Source organism: Phacochoerus africanus, chromosome 3 (genome assembly GCF_016906955.1).
Source record: "Phacochoerus africanus isolate WHEZ1 chromosome 3, ROS_Pafr_v1, whole genome shotgun sequence".
Lineage (NCBI taxonomy): Eukaryota > Metazoa > Chordata > Mammalia > Artiodactyla > Suidae > Phacochoerus > Phacochoerus africanus.
In genome coordinates this window covers 25,674,858-25,694,448 of record NC_062546.1, presented here as the reverse complement: position 1 = coordinate 25,694,448, position 19,591 = coordinate 25,674,858, and the positions used below count along the sequence as shown (strand labels likewise).

General features: G+C 47.7%; 2 protein-coding genes across 9 annotated transcripts in view; both read left to right on the top strand.

Moving 5' to 3' along the window:
• Positions 1-11,974, top strand: part of RALY (RALY heterogeneous nuclear ribonucleoprotein) — a 92,701-nt gene extending 80,727 nt beyond the window's left edge. For 3 of the 7 annotated variants that reach the window (XM_047771281.1, XM_047771283.1, XM_047771284.1), the window contains 8 exons: positions 3,672-3,936; positions 5,050-5,122; positions 5,315-5,362; positions 7,603-7,805; positions 8,522-8,635; positions 8,824-9,104; positions 10,351-10,399; positions 11,628-11,974. In XM_047771281.1, the coding sequence (XP_047627237.1) occupies positions 3,681-3,936; positions 5,050-5,122; positions 5,315-5,362; positions 7,603-7,805; positions 8,522-8,635; positions 8,824-9,104; positions 10,351-10,395 (1,020 nt within the window). In that variant the 5' untranslated portion in view covers positions 3,672-3,680 and the 3' untranslated portion in view covers positions 10,396-10,399; positions 11,628-11,974. The remainder of the gene's footprint in view (positions 1-3,671; positions 3,937-5,049; positions 5,123-5,314; positions 5,363-7,602; positions 7,806-8,521; positions 8,636-8,823; positions 9,105-10,350; positions 10,400-11,627) is intronic. The other 4 variants (XM_047771286.1, XM_047771285.1, XM_047771288.1 and 1 more) reach the window with 2 other exon arrangements.
• Positions 11,975-12,124: 150 nt separating this feature from the next.
• ASIP (agouti signaling protein) overlaps positions 12,125-19,591 on the top strand; it is a 185,404-nt gene continuing 177,937 nt past the window's right edge. For both annotated transcript variants that reach the window (XM_047771291.1, XM_047771290.1), the window contains exon 1: positions 12,125-15,065. The gene's annotated coding sequence lies outside the window, so the exon portion shown is untranslated. The remainder of the gene's footprint in view (positions 15,066-19,591) is intronic.

Here is a 19,591-nt window from a genome sequence, read left to right as displayed (position 1 = left end):
GAGAAGGTTATAACTTAGAAGTGAGGCTGACAGATTGGTGTGTTTGTAACAACCTGGAAGACCCTATTTAGGATTCTATACCTGAACCTGGCGGTTTCAGGAGACCTAGTCTGAGTGCACTTTCTTTTCATTTCCTACCTCCAACTCCATTACTCACTTTGAGGAGCTTCATAGACATGTATGAACCCCCAGAGACACACTTGAGAATATGCACCACAGGAGCAGAGCCTGCCCTGAGAATTGTATAGGCCTTGAAAGCAGATTAGGGGCTGTAGTTGGGGAATACAGGTGCCTGGAGCATGCTCAGGTTGACATTTCTCCTTGGCTTTGCAGAGCAGCCACAGACGTACATTTTCCAAGTCTCTTCCCTACAGATGAGAAAACTAACCCTTCTGCGACATGGCTTCTGACTGTTTCTCTTTGGCATTGTTCACAATGTGCTCCAGTCTGACCTTGACCCTCATCTAGAATGGGCCCAGAGATGGTAGTATTAGTAGATTGGAGACATTCAAGTCAGTAATTATTAGATCTTATAAAGAGCTTCACAGTGTGCAAAGTCCTATTGTAAACATTGTCCCAAACCCCAGGTGATAAGAGAAAAGACCATGTAGGGCCAAACACAGAGGACTTTGCTTACGAGCCAAGGAGTGAATGCTGATCCTGCTGTATATAGCAGGCACAGATGCTCAGCAGAGGTCTGAGGGAACCCAACATTGATCATGTCCCTGCCAGGTCAGTGGCAGACCTAGCAGTCATCAATAGATATCTATCACCCCTCCTTCTCTTTCTGTCTTAGTCTACACATCTGACCTCATTGTCTTCAGCCAAAGCAGGTGGCATCTCCCTGGGCAAAAATGTTACGGCTTTGAGCTGAACCAACCTGAGAGTTATCTGATACCCATGGAAGAGACCCATGAACTTCTTTTTAAAAAAAAAATTTATTGGGGTATAGTTATCGTGTTGTATTAGCTTCAGGTTCCCATGGACTTCTTACGTACCCACAGATGCACAAGATTAACCTTTGAATGGCTTGTCATCCAGATAGGAGAGGGATTGTCAGAGAACTGTGAGGAATGGGGAACATACATTGAGCATTTCCTGGGTAATTTTCATGGGTAATCTCTTTTGTGTCTCTCCCTGCTTAATAAATGATTGGATGCAAAGGCAAACTGAGTAACAAAAAAAAAGTCTGTCCTTCCAGCTCAGTTCCAAACCCACACCAGGCCCTTCATCAATAGCAGGACCCTCTCAGCCCTCAACCTTTTACTTATGATGATGCACACCTAACTCCATTATACCCTTGGCTACTGCAAGCCCATCCTAGGAGCAGGTTCTTGAGAATCATTCTCCTGTCCAGCCTATGGTTTCCTTGCAGACAGTGCCATCTGCTGGTCAGAAAGTGCCAACTTCTCAGCTGAGAAGACTGAGGAGAAAAGGGTCTCTTATCCTAGTGGGACAAAAGGTATAGATTTCCCATCCTATACTCAGCTCTTCTCTAATTCACTGAAAAGAGGCCCTCTCTGCTTCAAAATATTAGATAAATGGGCAGGTGTTTATGGTTAGCCTAAGTTGTGAGAGTATTTCTACATGCTGTGTGGTTCTGAAATAGCTCTAGGGTCAGGTTTTAAGATAGTGTTCCAAAAGGGAGTTGCACCAGCACATAGCAATGAGCAAAAGAGTTGGCCAGAATGTATGAATGCCAAGGCATAATGTTAGGCCTTTCTAATTAAAATAAGCCCCTTTTCCCTTTTTCTCTGGAGCCTGTGCACATATGAAACCTGTCCAAGGAGGGGAGTAGGAGAGATTTGTACAGTCCTTTGGGGTAAAAAACATTGCCTGAGTATAGAGATCAGAGAGTAGGTACAGTATCCTCTCTAAGCAAAGAGAACAGGATTTGAATGAATAAGTATCAAATGGATAACTCTAAAAAATTAGCTTATTAATGGAGTTCCCATCATGGCTCAACAGTAACGAAACCGACTAACATCGACCAGGACTCAGGTTCAATCTCTGGCCTCGCCCAATGGGTTAAGGATCCATCATTGCCATGAACTATAGCGTAGGTCACAGAGGTGGCTTGGATCTGGCGTTGTGGCTGTGGTGTAGGCTGGCAGTTACAACTCTGATTTGACCCCTAGCGTGGGAACTTCGGTATGCCACACTGTGGCCCTAGACATAAAACAAAATAAAAATTGAAATTAAGGAGCTCCCTTTGTGGCTCGGTGGTTAACGAACTCAACTAGTGTCCATGAGGTTGTGGGTCCGATCCCTGGCCTCACTCAGTAGGTTAAGGATCCAGCGTTGCCATGAGCTGTGATGTAGGTTGCAGACACGGCTTGAATCCCATGTTGCTGTGGCCCTGATACAGGCTGGTGGCTACAGCTCTGATTGGACCCTTAGCCTGGGGAATCTCCATATGCCACAGGTTCGGCCCTAAACCAACAAAAATAAAAATAAAAAATAAATTTAAATTAAATTAATTTATTAAGAACAATTCTCAGATAATATGCTGGCATACAGTAAGTAGTACCCTTGAACAATTCATGGGTTAATCTGTATGTAACTTAACAGGCAACCCCCTTTATATCCACAGTTCTTCTGTATCAGTGGCTTCAGCCAACCACAGGAACCATGCAATATTGTAGTATTTACCATCGAAAAATATATAAGTGGACCTTTGGAGTTGAAACCCTATTGTTCGAAGGTCAATTGTATTTAAATTATATTTAGCTCTGGGAGGGAGAGTGATAAAGGTGAGAGAAATGGGCTTTGGGGACCAACAACCTGGGTTTGATTATATGTTCCTGGCAGATTAATGAACTTGTTGGAGGCTGGTTTTGGTAAAATATGAATGATAATAATAACATTTACGGAGTCTTGGATTATTCAGTATGGCATGCCCCCTTAGTACATACACAGTGTGCTCAGTGAGGGTTCTTTTCTTTTTTTTTTTTTTTTTTGTCTTTTTTGCCTTTTCTAGGGCCACTCCCGTGGCATATGGAGGTTCCCAGGCTAGGGGTCTAATCGGAGCTGTTGCTGCTGGCCTACACATCTGTGATCTACACCATAGCTCACGGCAACGCCGGATCGTTAACCCACTGAGCCAGGCCAGGGATCAAACCCGAAACCTCATGGTTCCTAGTCAGATTCGTTAACCACTGTGCCATGACGGGAACTCCTCAGTGAGGTTTCTTTAGCTCACCTTTTTCGAAATGGCTGGTACCAATAAGATAGCCTTGGTCCACTTCTGGATCAGACTGAGCAGTTTTTATACTACATTGTTCTAGAGCAGACAGTCCTTCCAGTTACCATTTGACCTCTTTGCCATCATTTCACATCGAAGGAAAACCAGTGTAACCTCAATTAAAGGAGAAGAAATGAATCAAACAGACCAGGGTTCAAATCCCAGCCCTGTTATTCACTAGCTTTGTGATCTCTGACTCTGTGTTTCCTGTCTTACAAAATGTCCTTATTCTCTTTATCATGTCAGTACCAAATGGTAGAACATACATCAGGCACCTGGTATGAAGTCAGCATCCAATAAGATGAACACAAATGGGGAGGCATGTATAGGAAGGCACAAAGCAATCCGGTTTAGCCAGGTTATGGGCCATGAAAGGCCCTTGAGCCCAACTTGGGGCCCCAGCCTCACAGTGGTTCTCTTTCTTCAGGTGGCTACCATGTCCTTAAAGATCCAGACAAGCAACGTAACCAACAAGAATGACCCCAAGTCTATCAACTCTCGGGTCTTCATTGGAAACCTCAACACAGCCGTGGTGAAGAAATCTGATGTGGAGACTATCTTCTCCAAGTATGGCCGTGTGGCCGGCTGTTCTGTGCACAAGGGCTATGCCTTTGTGCAGTATGCCAACGAGCGCCATGCCCGGGCAGCTGTGCTGGGAGAGAATGGGCGAGTGCTGGCCGGGCAGACCCTGGGTAAGCATCTCTCAGCATGGCCCTGCTCCATCTCTCCATGGGCCTGCACTCTTTAGCTCCCCTCTTACCTGCTTTTCTGTCTCACCACCACCCATGACCCCTGTCTGAGATGTTATAATTTAAGTAGTTCTTAGTGACAACACCAGATCCTTAAACTGGTGCACCGCAAGGGAGCCTGAAAGGGTTCTAGTTAAAATTCAGATTCTTTAGAGAAAGGGACTAGCACATTGGACTGCATATGATTTAGCCTTTTCTGAAAGCCTGTTTGCTGTATCAGAACATTTACTTATTTATTTGTTTGTTTTATCTTTTTAAGGGCCGCGCCTGTGGCATATGGAAGTTCCCAGGCTAGGGGTTGAATCAGAGCTGCAATTGCCAGTCTACACCACAGCCACAGCAACTTGGGCTCTGAGGTGCATCTGCGACCTACGCTGAAGCATGCAGCAGCACTGGGTCCTTAACCCACTGAGCAAGGCCAGGGATCACACTCACATTCTCATGGATACTAGTTGGGTTCTTAACCCCCTGAGCCACAATGAAATCTCCTATATGTAGAGTTTAGTAAAAGGTGAAAGCTTTATGTGACCTAAAGAGAAACCAGACTATCGTTTACCAAATATTTATTGAGAGTCTAACATTTGCTAAACACTGCTCTGCTCTAGGCATAAAGAAGGTAGAAGGTTTGTGTGAATGTGCTAATTTGCAGGTGGGCAGTTTGTATAGGATGTTAGAGCCAAGTCTGAGGCTACTTGAAAGTACATGATCTTATTACCTAGATATGTGAACATAGGTCTGAGGGTGTGTATCTGATGTATGTGTTTGTGAGTGTACCTGAGAATGCATATAGTGTGAAGTACATGGCTCTGTAAATAAGTGAGCGATTTGTTTGTGACCATGCATGCACATGTCTGAATGTATATGAATATGTAAACAGGTATATCCATGTGATGTGTGGGTATGAGTAATTTGTGAAGACTTCTATTGTCCATGTTAGTAAAAGTCCATGTGTTTATCATGTAAGCACATAAATTGCTGCACACATGCATAAAGGCGATAGGTGTATGGGCCCTGCTGTCCTGTCAGCTTCTGACTCTGCCCCCTCCCTCTATACAGACATCAACATGGCTGGAGAGCCCAAGCCCAACAGACCCAAGGGGCTAAAAAGAACAGCATCTGCCATATACAGGTGGGGCGCTCTGTCTTGTTTGTCTGTCTCTGTCTGGGTGGGATTGGTCCCTCTTTCCACAGAGGGAGTGAACACTGGTGGTGACGGTGTGCCAAGCCTAGAATTTGGGGAGGCATTTGGAGATGAGGGCCTGTGGAGAGTGGGCTGAGCGGCCGTACCTAAGCCCCGGCCCTCTCCCCTTTGTTTCCCCAGTGGCTACAGCTTTGACTATGATTACTACCGGGACGACTTCTACGACAGGTGAGCAGGGGAGGGGCGTGCCCAGGCATGAAACAGCCAAGCTGGAAGGGTCCTGAGAGATTGCTGGTGCAGCCCACTCAGTCCTCCCAAGTGAGAACCCAAGCCCAGAGTTGTAGACAGGCATCTGCCCAAGGCTGCTCCTCAAGTTGGCAGAGCTGGGACTAGGGTCCAGTTCTGTAGGTGTCCAGGCCAGAGCTGCCACTACCCTGCACTGTCTCCCAGCTCTCTGACTGCATTTTCTCTTCCTAATTCTGGGGTAGGACTCAATTGGGACTGGACAGCCAGGGCACATATAAATGTCACAAGGTGGACTACAAAACAGGTACAGGGCCAGGTGCAGGGGGTTTGAGCCCTTGCATTTCTGCTGTTTAGTTTCCTTACTCTCTGAGGTGCCCAGCCAGCGGAAGGACCCTCAGAGCTTAGTCTGAACCTCTTAGCTTTATATTTATAGCCAGAGGCCAGCAGTCCTTTGGAGGTCTGAATTAGTCCTTGGTAGGCTGTTGGTCCATCCCCAAGCCTGCCTAGACCCCAACCTCCATGCCACATTCTTTTTTTTTTTTTTTTTTTTTTGCTTTTTAGGGCGGCACCATGGCATGTGGAAGTTTCCGGGCTAGGGGTTGAATTGGAGCTGCAGCTGCTGGTCTACAGCACAGCCACAGCAACATGGGATCCAGGCCGTGTCTGCAACCCACACCACAGCTCACGGCAACACTGGATCCCTAATTCACTGAGCAAGGCCAAGGATCAAACCTATGTCCTCATGGATACTAGTCGGGTTTGTAACCCACTCAGCCACGGCAGGAACTCCGACTAGCCACATTCTTGTGTGGAAATTATGGTGGGGGCTGGCCAAAACTTCTTTTTACTCATTCTCTTCCTCTCTCCCTATCAGCCTGCTCCAGGCTATTCAGGAAGAACAGAACCTCTCTGAACTTCAGTTTTCTCACCCTTGAGTGATTTCAGGAGACAGTAGTGGAAAGTGCCCTAGCCTGGGAGTCAGAAGACCTGGGTGCTAATGTCAGCTCTGCCACTGAATGGATTCATGACTTTGGGCAAATCCCCTCCTAGTCTGTGAAACGGGCTTGCACCAAGTGATAACTCAGGGCTCTTCCAGCTCTGGGATTCTGTGGTTCAGTGATTCTGACCAAGGCCAGAGCCGCCCCCTCCCCTTGGGGCAGAAATGCAGGGTCTGGGACTGGGTCTGTTCCCAGAGATTCTCCATCTCCAGCCATCACCATCCCAGGGCCGGGGCTCCCTAAACAAAGGAGTACCAAGGCCTGGGGTATTGAATTGCTTAGTGATGGCAGGTTTCCCATAATACACCCCAGAGGCTGCTGTTCGCCCTGCAGAAAGGTGGCAGCAGCAGCAGTGGGAGAAACCCCTACTCAGCCTACTGAGCTTCTGCCTAATAAGGAAAAGAAGCCCTCAAGGGCTGGGTGATGGCATCAGGGGCAGCATGCTCTCTGGGACGAGGGTCTGATTGAGCTGCCTAGCCTGATGTACCTGTTCATTGGGCCTCTTGCAACTCCATTGCTGAAGGGGAGTGAGAAGGATAGGGGTGACTAGGGACCGCCCTAGAATGAGCAAAGGCTTTTGGACTCCAGCTTCATCCTCTTAGGTCAACATAGGCCCCTGAGTTGAGGGTCTTGGTACCCTGGCCTTTCATCTGTCACACCTTCTAACCTATGTTTTTAACCAAGTTCTCCTATGCTTTACCCTCATAGCAGCCTCAGAGGTGCAGGGGGCAGGGAACAGAGAATTTGGGGTCGCCATCCTCACTAGACAGATGGGAAAACTGAGGCTCAGGCAGTCTTAGGGGTTGGCTCCCACTCCCACACCAGTGTTGAGCTGAGGATTTGTACTGCTTCAGGGAGATTCGCAAACTGACCAGAGCCTGGGGTGGCAGTTGACTGAACAGGAGCTGGGTCAGGTAATAGAGCAGGCCTGGGCATCAGAGTGATCTAAGGAAGTCTCCTTTTTGGGGCTGTTCTCAGTTTGCTCCTGTGTTGAGTGGTGCTATAACTATTGCCACCTGTCACCTCCCCTGTCCTTACCCAGCCTGGATGGTAGGAAAAGTAGAAGTAGTAAGGACTCCAGCTGCTATTAAGTTCAGGAAAGCCCTTCCTCTTCACCCTCAGGGCTTGTTGGGAGCAGGCAGAGGTCTGAAATGCAGGCTGCCCAGCCCTTTACCAGTCATACCTGTGTTGGTCTAGGGTCACAGTGCCCCCTGGTGGCCACAGGCTATGCTGCAGCCTCTGGCCCATTTGCTCTCACAGGCTCTTCGACTATCGGGGCCGCCTGTCACCAGTGCCAGTGCCCAGGGCGGTCCCTGTGAAGCGACCCCGGGTCACAGTCCCCTTGGTCCGGCGTGTCAAAACCACCATACCTGTCAAGCTCTTTGCCCGCTCCACAGCTATCACCACCGGCTCAGCCAAGATCAAGTGTGAGTGACTGTATCTTCTTACTAGGTATTTTGTATTTTTTGTCATTAGCAAAATAATAGAATCACTTTTTTTTTTTTACATTGGAAGATAGATAAAGGAACAAATCTCCCACAGTTCTGCAGCTCTAATGCAACTCAGTATTTTCATGCATTTTTAAGAGGAAAAGGCCAACATTTGAGGAGGAGGGGCTTGGGTTAGGCACAGAGTCCAGTGCTATGACATGGAGCACAGTGAGGTGTCATCTTTCCTTCAGTAAGGACAAGGACAGGTCCACACAGGCCCACTCCTCCACATTCATTCTGGTATGCACATGCTGTGGTCAGGCACTCAGGAAATCTGACTGTAAAAGACACATTTATACACCTTGAAAGAAAGATACTACTCTGTAATGCAAACAAAGACACATGCTTGTTCAGGTACACACAGAGATACACATCACACGACTCCTTTCTTATCCAGCCCCAGTCCCTTTCAGAATTGGAAGATCAAGGGAAGAGATCCAGGTTCAGAAGGGTGAGCTGGTCACTGTAGGAATGGCCTCCAGGAAGTCTCACAGGGAAGCCACAGGCAGCTCTGGCCTTTTGCCTGGCCAGAAAAAGAACTGTGGACAAAGACCACTGGCTTACCTTCTAACTGACAGAATGGGGCTAGGGTCTTGTGTTAGTGTCAAGCTCCCAGCCCCCAGGTGACATCCCTGTACTCCATCCACTCCCAGTAAAGAGCAGTGAACTGCAGGCCATCAAGACAGAGCTGACCCAGATCAAGTCCAACATCGATGCCCTGCTGGGTCGCTTGGAGCAGATTGCTGAGGAGCAGAAAGCCAATCCAGGTCAGCTTCCCAGGGTCCTTGCCCAGCTCAGTGACCAGGGGCACAGGGCAGGGAGTGGGGAGGACAGTGCATGGGCATGGGCTGTGGCCTCCAATCCCACATGGACCAGCTGTGCTGAGGCGTAGTTTCTGCTGAGATCTGCTCCAGGCTGAATTTGATTCCCCCTCCCCCATTCCTTCCCTCTGAAGACGGCAAAAAGAAGGGCGAAGGTGGCAGCGGCGGTGGCAGTGGCAGCGGCAGCGGCGGTGGCGGCAGCGGCGGTGGTGGCAGCGGCGGTGGCAGTGGTGCTGGCAGTTCCAGTGGTGGTGGCAGTGCCGGTGGTGGCGGCAGTGGCAGTAGTGGTGGCAGTAGCCGGCCACCAGCCCCTCAAGAGGACACGGCTTCTGAGGCAGGCACGCCCCAGGGAGAAGCACAGGCTCGAGATGACGGCGACGAGGAGGGGCTGCTAACACACAGCGAGGAAGAGCTGGTGAGGGCATGGCTGGGAGGGACTGGGACTGGACTTTGCACTCCTGGTGGCAGGAGGGCTGCAGGGAAAGGGGACACTTCTGAGCTGGTTGGCCACCCTGTGAGCTTCCTCCTTCTTCCTTCTCAGGGGTTCGAGTCATGGGAGGAAGAGAGGGAATGAGTAAGAGTACTTAGCTATTTCAGCTGCTAGTCAGAAATCTCACTGAGGACTGGGGCAGACCTCTCTGCAGCCCAAGACCCATTCTAGACTCTTTCCCACATGAGTTGGAGAGGGAAGAGTCATGGGCTCAAGCATACACAGTCTGCAGAGTTCAGAGAGTAGGAGGGGCATTGCTTGGGGCAGCCGCAGGGAGTGTGGGTATCCACTCTACCTGAGGATTGTCTAAAAGCCATTGTTGCCTGAGCATGAAACAGGCTGTCTCAAGAAGGAGTGAGTGAGCTTCCTGTTTGTTGTTGGAATTCTTCAGATTGAGACAAGGAGCTTATATTAAGTGGGGAAGATTCTGAGTCTATGAGATGCCTGTGGTGTGTCTACTGCTTGTTTACTGAACACTTACTGAGCACCAGGCCCTGTAGTTCACACCTTTTAACTTCATTTAACCTTAATAGGAGCCCTGTAGTGTGCAAAGTATAATTCTTGTCACATTTTACCCAATGAGGAAACTGAGACTCAGAGGAGTTAAGTAGCTTGCCCAGGGCCTTGTAGCTAATAAAGTTTGAGCCAGGATTGTAGCCTGGACTTCTTCAGCGGGTCTGTGAACTTTCTCCATGTGGCTGAGTTCCGCTGTAGGGACAAATGGGCTCATGGTCATAACAGTTATAGGGGCCTCCTCATGCCCAGCTTGTCTCTTCTTTGCACCTAGCCTGATACCCTGTCTTACTTTTTCAGGCATCGTAGTACTGCTCCATGAGGGCCTAGTGAAGGTGTAGATTCACCTAAGGTGGGGAGCTCACCAGCCTTCTAGGCTTTCAGCCTGCTCCAGTCTGAGGTCTTTCTGTGTAGAGACGCGTCCTGCCACACCTCGAACTGCCTTGATTGGTCCTTTCTCTCTGCTGAGGGGCCCTCAGACTACCCTATCAGGATCCCAAGCCAGTCTTATTTAGTTATTTAGACTGGTCTCATAGTTATTCCCTTTGGCTGTCCCTCCCCCTTTCTGAGTGTAGTCTCCATATGTGCTCTGGGCCCAAGAGTAGGACAGAGCTTGCAGTGAGTGATGTATGGTCCTTTGTTGTCCCCTCCCTATCAGGAGCACAGCCAGGATACAGACGCGGAGGATGGGGCCTTGCAGTAAGCAGGTACGGGGGTCCCAATGGGGAAGGGTGAAGTGGATGGAAGGCATGCCATGAAGTAGACCTGGCCAGGGTAGTGCTGTGCACAGCAGTGAAGGTCCTGGTATCCCCAGCCGTCCTGCCCTGCCGCTTAGTGGTGGGGGCTTGGTGGGTTGCAGAGACAGAAGCAAGGTATGGGCTAGCTAGGTCCGCCCAACAGGAGTTCCCTCAGTGCACTCCAAGCCACACTGCCTGTCTCCACTTGTGAGGATCTCCAAGTCTAGTGGAGGAAGACAAACCATTACCACCCAGTGTGAGCAGGATGACAAAGAGAGGTCATCCTGGGGGAGAACCAGGGGGTCAAAGAGAGGTGTGGTGGAAGAGGTGGTGTGTAGCTGAGCCTGTTCAGGATCGAGAAGCATCTGAGGGAACACCTTAAGCAGAGGCACAGAACTCTGGCAGTCCTCGGTCTGTGGGAAATGGCCAGCAGCCTCCTGTGGCTGCAGTCCCAGCTCTGCATAGTAGGGAGGGGGAGCTGCTCACCACCAGAGGGTGATGATTATGTCAGACATAGGGGTTGGGGTTTGATCCTCTTTGGAGAAAATGCCTGTATGCCCTGGCCCCACAGGTTGTGATTGTAACAGATGTAGAAACTGAGGCACCGAGGGGGGGTGGGGAGGGACCACGTATCTCACAAGATCCCAAGGTGATAATTGGTGGAGCCTAGATTTGAGCCCAGTGGTGTGTGGCCTCGAAGCCCACCCTCCAGTTGGTATTTAGCACTTTGCTGGCCCCACCCTAAAGGGAAGCCAGGCCACACCAGCTCTACTGATACTCAGCCCTGTTCCTTTGCGGGCCATACCCAGAGTAAAACAGGCTTGGATTGAGGGAAGACCAAACAGCAGAGGTGTCTTTACACAGGGCACATTCATGCTATGAGATGCTCCACTGTTAATCTGTGGTCAGGCAATCTTTCCTCTTGGGGCTTTTTGGTTTGTTTTACCTGGGAGGCTAGGATTTACCTTGTTCAGCCAGTTCACAGGAGAGGGGCAGGGGGTTCAGTTCAGGTGAAGAAATGGAGGCTTAGGGAGTGGGGACACTTGTCAAGGTTGCATAGCCAGAAAGTTAGGCCAGAGCCAGAGCACTGGCAGTCACTGTCTGCAAAGAGCAAATACCATCAATTTTTTCTTCTTCCCAAGAGCACAAAGGGGCTCTTCCTCTCAGCCTTAGTCTCTCTTTTGTCTCTCTTTCTCAGCCTGACAGGAGTGATGGCCACCGGCAGGAGAAGGGTGTGCACTGTACCGGGCTGGGCACCCACCCCTGGATGCCACCCCCAGCGGGTCCTAGAGGAGAGCTGGCAGCAGGCACCTCCTCCCTCCCTCGTCCCAACCAGTGCCACATTCTCTGCAGGTGGAGTTTTTGGCATCCCCTCCACACTCCCTTCCTGTTGGCAATGCCCAGGCCAGAGGGCAGAGCACAGTTTCCCTACACTCTGCCTTCCCTCCCCAGGACACTCCCAGGCTGGGGGTTTTTCTATAGGTTTGGAGTGGGGCGGGGGAGGGACAGGGAGGAGACCCTGACAATAAAGAGATTGGATCCCAACTTGCTTTGAGATGGGATGGTTTGTGTTTTCTCATGAAGGTACCCTGGCCCTCTTGTCCATCCAGAAAGCAGGTCTACTACACCTCCTTCTGTTCTCTCCTTCACTCCTCCCTGCCAGGCAGCATGGTCTAGGGTCTCTCATACTGATCTGCCTGAGCCTTAGTTTCTATGTCTAAAATGAAGGTTAACAATGGTCAGTAGGGTTGTTGGGGAGGGTCATATATGCCATGAGAGCACTTTCATGGTTGAGGTGCCAGATATTTTTCATCCACTTGGTCAGGCAGTGAGTGCTAGGTCCAGGCCTCAATTTCTCACTATTGATCTGATCTTTTCCAGCTCTAAAATGGTTCTAGAATTAGCCAGTTCCTCCCCTTCTGTGTCCTGGTTTAGGACCCTTTTTTTTTCACAGGGATCTCTGGCAGCAGAAGAGGTAGAGGTTGAGGCCTTCCATCAGAGATCCAGACCTGGTGTGAAAAAAATAGCTCCTTGGAACTGGTCAGAAAACTTAAGTCTGGAAAGATGAAGAAGGTTCCAGAGGAAGGGGCTAGGGCCACAGGGAGCATCTCATCCCCCTGAAGAGCCCTTGGTGGAACATATCCCTACAATCCCTGAACCCACCATCTCTCCTTGCTGTTCAGAAAGTCAGAGCCTTGCACTGGCTAACCCACTTGCACACCTGGGTAGGTGTTCATGCTCCCATCTCTGCAAGGTGGGAACTGCTGCCCTGGACTGGAACTTGGGCGAAGTCCAAAGAAGGGGTTTTGGAGCCTGGTAAACGTTACCCTGAGGGCTGGTAGTGTGTTCCTGTGTCCCTGGGGCTTAGTGCTGTGCACCCATTGTACTATAATAACACTTCTAGTCTCTACAACTGAGGCACTCTTCAGAGCTAGGGGGACAGGTAACAGCAGGGGCTATGGGCTTCCTTAGCATGCCAGACATAGAGGGCCGTGAGCAGAGCAGGGAAGACCCTTTTCCAGGGTTGGAAGCATCTGCCTTGTCCAGAGGCCCTGCCTAATTACCCGGGCACCAGGACATATTCTGGACCCAGTGAAAATGGGACATCCAACCTGGCACCCTAGAAAAGTCCCTCAACTACTTCAGACACTGAGAAGACTCACAGTTGGGCCCTTGAGTTGGGAGGTTCACATCCACAAAACCCTCCATATATATTCCCGTCCTCCCTGTTGTCTGGGACCAAGAAAGATATCTATTTCACTGCTCAACAATTTTCACTTTTTCTGCCCAACTTCTGAAAACCAAGAGAAGATCGTGAAGAAATGTGATTATTAATAGATCCAAAGGACTGATATTTTCTAGATGTTTTCAAGATCTGAAGGAGTTCCCTAGTGGTACAGAGGGTTAAGGATCCCTAGCCTGGGAACTTCTGTATGCTGCAGGTACAGCCAAAAATATATCTATCTGTATATCTGAAGCATCAGTGGTGATCCTAGCAGCCATCTTGAAGAACAGTCAGAGCCAGTAGGTTTCCTGGATTGTGAGCTAATACCTCCCCACCCCACCCCCCTGCTTGTACTGCTGCCAATAAGGTTTGTGACCCTGGTAAGTCTTTTTCCTTGCCAGGTCTGTTTCCTCATCTGTGTAAGGAGTTGGCCTAGATCAGAGATAGCAAATGTGCTTTAGTATAACAAAATCATTTTGAAATTTAGTAACTTTAATGAACATCCATTTAGCTTCTGGTTCTGTGGCTTGGCAGTTTTGGCTGTGCCCAGCTGGGTAGTTCATCTGTGCCCTTATGTGGCTGAAGTGAGCTGGAAGCTGGTTGGGCCCAGATAACCACCCACCTGTCAAGTAGTTGGGCAATGGGGCCAGCTGGGCCACATGCTCCTAGCATCTAGCAGGCAAGGCAGGGTAAGCAGGTGCCCTTCAAGCTCATGTTTGTATCATGCTTGTAAGGTTCTGTTGGCCAAAGCAGATTATATGGCTAAGCCCATAATTCCTCTTATGGCTATAATTTATCTCAAGCCTCATTTCACTTTCCAATTCAGAACATTTAGAAGCAACTGCTGGAGTGCTTTTTGAGGATTTGGAGCAGTTTTTAGACTGTTAGAAAATAGTTACATGATATTTTGGTCATGTTGTTTATGGGGAAGGAATTGAAATGTGGGTATGAGAGTCATACCCTGGCCAGGTCCTAACAAGGACATTGTATGCTATGCAGTGAGCCATCTGATGAGACCACAAAAATACAGAAGGTAGAGTAGGGCAAAAGATTCTAAGTCAGGTGTCCTGGGTTTGAATCCCAGCTGGGCCATTGATTGCCTTTGGGAAATCAAAATCTCTCTACCTGTGGCCACATTCTTCATAATAAAATTATTCCATAATAATAAACCACTTCCTGAATATCTGCTGTGTAAAAGGCACACTATACACACACTTAGTTGATCTCCACAACCACCCTTTTAGGTGGATATAGTGTGAACTTTCAGTTACAATTTATAGAAATTGAACTCAAACTCAATTGAACTCAAACCTGCTTAAGCAGGAGGAAGTTTACTGTTTCACAAATTTAAAAGCCCAGGGGTAGATTTTCAGACCCCATGGGACCTGGGGTTCAAGAGTTGCCATCAAGACTGTTTATCTCGTTCCTCAGCTCGGCTTCTCAGACAGGTTCTAAGTGGTGGCAGAGCATGGCCACAGGGCGTGAAGCTTGGAGGACAGAATCCCCAAAAGGAAAATATGAGTTCTATGGCTGGAAGAAAGGAGGCTTGTGCTGACAAAAATAGGTCTTTATTGTGTACTTATGACCATGTTACAGATTTTACAAGGGTAGAGGTTCTAGAACATGGCCCCATGAACTGGTGGTATCTATATCCTCTCCCCTTTATCTGGACTCTGTTTTATTAGTAGAATATGGTGATAGTGATGCTATGGCAGACTCCCAGTCCTGTTTTTAAAGAACTAGCATTTTCCACTTTTGTGTTTGGAGACCCAGCCACCATGCTGTGAAGAAGCCCAGGCCACATGAAGAGGTCATGTGTACATGTATGTTCCAGCTGACAGCCAGTATCAACTGTCAGACACAAGGAAGCCTTCAAGATGACTCCAGCCTAGCCACTATCTGGAGAACCAAGTAAGAATTACCTCGTTGACCCCAGTCAAACCCCAGCACCATGAGTGATTATAATCAAAAACTTGTTGTTGCTTTCAGGCCACTAAGTTTTGTAGTGATTTGCTATGTATCATTTGATAACCAGAACACAAACTGAGACTCAAAAAGGTTAAGTAACTTGTTCTACTTTGGGGGGCTGGGTTAGGAGTATAGACCCTGTGTTGACCTGAGGTTCTATCCAGACTTTGTTGTGTGACCTTAGGCATCTCACTGAGCCTCATCTTCCTCATCTGAAAAAAAACAGAAAAGAGCAAATACTTTTTTTCCTTAAAAAAAGTAACAGACTATAATTTCCTATTTTCTTTCCTTTTTTTTTTTCGGTCTTTTTAGGGCCATACTGCGGCATATGGAGATTCCCATGCTTGGGGTTGAATCGGAGCCATAGCTGCTGGCCTACACCACAGCTGTAGCAACACCAGATCCAAGCCTCATCTGTGACCTATACCACAGCTCACAGCAGCGCTGGATCCTTAACCCTCTGAGCGGGGAGCCAGGGTCTGAACCTGTGTCCTCATGGATACCAGTCAGATTTGTTTCCGCTGAGCCATGACGGGAACTCCATCTTTCCTACTTATTTTTATATTCACCTTGTTTCAAAATGTATTTGAGGCAGCTTACAGAGAAAAGTCAATAGAATATTATAAAAATGAAGCAAAGGAAGGTAACAGCAGGAAGGCCTTTTTTTGGTGTTCCAATGTCTATTATGAGCAGTTATAGTCAAGAGCAGTGTGTCAGGGAGTTCCCGTTGTGGCTCAGTGGAAACAAATCTGCTATATTATTCATGAGGATGCAGGTTCGATTCCTGGCCTCACCCAGTGCGTTAAGGATCTGGTATTGCCGTGAGCTGTGGTGTAGGTTGCAGACTCAGATCTGGCATGGCTGTGGCTATGGCATATGCCTCGGGTGTGGCCTTAAAAGACAAAAAAAAAAAAAAAACCAAGCAGTATGTCATTCCAGTCACCAGTCCCTGGAGCCCAGTTTGTATGAATGAGTGAATGGATACCCCTTCCCCCTTTTACTGGTCAGGGGGCTCTTAGTACACACACACCCCTCCCTGCATCTTGACCTCGGTGTACCTCCTGTGGGAGCCCAGATGATCAGGGTGCTGGGTCTTGTTTGGGGAAGTGCACAGGCTCAGAAACTGACAGGTTACCCATTCTTACTTTCTGACCTGGACTTCATCTTTTCTCCACCCACTAGCCCCTTCTAACAATAAGCCCCTTTATTCCTCATACCCCACCTTCAGTGTCTTTTCTACACCCTACACACCCTAACATCCAGCTCCCTGACCACACAGGAAGCTAGCTGCCTAAGGTGAGACTGTCTCATTCATCCTTGCTCATGGGATTTTAAAAAGGAACATGTGACTTGGTCAAGGAAATAAGCAAATGCAAACAATCCAACATAGCATCTACTACTAAGGTCTTAATTATACTCTACCCCTGCAGCATTTAACTCTAGAAAGAGGGATATATTGTATTACACTTACACTTACACACACACACACACACACACACACACACACACGTATTAGCATTTCCTGGGTGTTCTAAATTAACACATCAACACAGATGACATTAATCTTGCTTAACCCTCACATCAATCCTCAAGGTTGGAGATACTCATCCCATGTTATAGGTTGGGAAACACACTCTGGGTTTAAATAATTTACCCCAAATCCTGTCACTTGGATGGTGTGGGGACAGGATGAAACCTAGGCAGTCACTCACCATATGCCTGTCATAAGTGACTCTCTGAAATTCCTCTCCCAGCTCTTGTGACAGTAGTCTCTTCTGGCTCTCCTCTGCACACTCAATTTCCTTTGGTGCCTCTTCCTTTTATGCCAGCACCTCCTCCTTTTTAATGTTTCTGTATAGCTTCCTGGCTGACTAAACCCATGGCTTCAGACTCCACATTCATGCCCCTAAGCTGCACTTAGGTCTCCACTCTGTTGCTCATGTCAGCATCTTCCACTCCCAAGTTGTCATGTTAATTTTTCCATCATATGTCTTGGCTCTCACCTGTTTTTCATCCCACTGCTTTAGTAGTTTTTCATCCCTTTTTATAGATTTTTGCAATAATCTAGTCTTCCTGCCACTCACTTCCTATCAATCATCCACTAACCAGAGGGTAAATTCCAGACCCCTTAGCCTGGGATGTAAGTCCTTCAGGATCTGACTCCTTCCCTTCTATCTAGCTTAGCACCTCCCCTCTCCCAACCTGCCCTTATCCTCAAGCCAAATACACCCTCATTTATCCTTTATAGCTCAGCTCAGAAATCACCTTCTCAGACCTTTCTGGTCCCTCCGGTGTGCTTTTATTACAACTCTTACGTATTATATATATATTTACAGCTGGTTTGCTCATCTAACATTTTCACTAAACAGTAAGCTCCTGGAGGGCAGAACACAGGCCCTGGAGCCCAAACACCTGGAATTGCATCCTGACTCCCCACTTACCAACCATGTGACTCCTTGCATGAGTTGCTTATTCTCTGAATCTCCATTTTAGCTCTAAAATGGAGATAAGATTAACTACCTCAAAGGGGTGCTGAGGTGATTAAATGAATAAATACATAAGCATCCAGAACAGGAGCTGGCACAAATTAGGGACTTTGGCCAGCACTAGCCCTTTATTATATAAATGATTATTTAAAAATAACCCAGGAGTTCCCATTGTGGCTCAGCAGTAACAAACCAAACTAGTATCCATGAGGATGTGGGTTCAATCCCTGGATGTGGGTTAAGGATCCAGCATTGCCATGAGCTGTGTGTAGGTTGCAAATACAGCTCGGATCTGGCGTTGCTGTGGCTGTGGCTGTGGCCAGCAGCTGTAGCTCCAATTTGACCCATAGCCTGGGAACTTCCATATGCCGAAAGTGCAGCCCTAAAAAGCAAAAAAAAAAAAAAAAAAGTCACATGCACCCCTAATGCTCATGGCAACACCACTTATAATAGCCAAGACATGGAAGCAACCTAAATGTCCATCAACAGAGGAATGGCTGAAGATGTGGTGTGTGTGTGTGTGTGCGTGTGTGTATACACACAATGGAATGTTAGCCATAAAAAAGAATGAAATAATGCTATTTACAGCAACACGGATAGACCTAGGGATTGTCCTACTAAATGAAGTTAGTGAAAGCCACACATCATATGATATGTGGAATCTGAAGAAAGGATACAAATGAACTTAATTACAAAACAGAAACAGACTCACAGACATAGAAAACAAACCTATGGTTACCAAAAGGGAAGGGTGGGTGGGAGAGGAAAGGATTGGGAGCTTGAGATGGCATATGTATACTATGGTACATGGAATAGATAGTCAATGGAAACCTGCTATATAGCATAGGAAAATCTTAATATTCTGTGATAAACCTATATATGGGAATGGAAATTATGTATGTGTAACTGAATCACTTTGCTGTACAACAGAAGTTAATACAACATTGTAAATCAACTATATTTTAACAACAACAAAACAGAAGCCAAGCTTAAATCAAGAGGCAGTAACTAAAAGCATTCAGGAATATGTTAACAGGGAAAGTTTGAAAGGACAGGCCTTATGGTAATCACAGGGGACCCACCAGTAGTTTGGTCCTTTCCTCTCTAGAAAGCATCACCATTAATGTGACAAAGCTCCAAGGATTATACTTCTGTTGCAAGTCCTTGGGAGAGTTTGAAGCTCCCATGGCCAGGGGCAGCAGGGCTTATCAGAATTACTGAGATATCAGAGTTCCCATTGTGGCGCAGCGGAAACAAGTCTGACTAGGAAACATGAGGTTGCGGGTTCAATCTCTGGCCTTGCTCGGTGGGTTAAGGATCTGGCGTTGCTGTGAGCTGTGGTGTACGTCGCAGACGCGGCTCAGATCCTACATTGCTGTGGTTGTGGCGTAGGCCAGCAGCCATAGAGCTCTGATTTAACCCCTGGCCTGGAAACCTCCATATGCCGCAAATGTGGCCCTAAAAAGCAAAAAAAAAAAAAAAAGACTTATTACTAAGATAGGCAACTACACTGTCTCAATGCAGAGCAGTCTTTAATAAAGCCCATAAACCCACCATCATCACAAAAATAGAAGCAATACCTATAGTCTTCAGGATTTGCAGGGCCATCCTTTGGGAAAAGGGATATGCTTACAAGTATCCTCCCCTCTGACCAGGGAAATTGAGCCTAAGGGAAGTATGTATTCAACAGAAGGAAGATAGTGCATGGTGCAAGGCAGGCCTAGGTTAAGCACTGACTGTGTCAACCACTCACCAAACTATAAAGTCCCATGTCTTCCCACTAAAGTAATGGGAAGTAATTCACAGAACACACATATATACGCACAGAAGCACTAATTATACAAGAGGCACTGATCCTTACTTTATTCACGCAGTAACATCTGACATTGGGAATTGTGTGGATGTAGATACAAAAGAAGGAAGATGAAATCATAAACAGTTGAGTTCATTAGGGCAGTGGTGGCAGTTCAGCCGGTGTGTAGT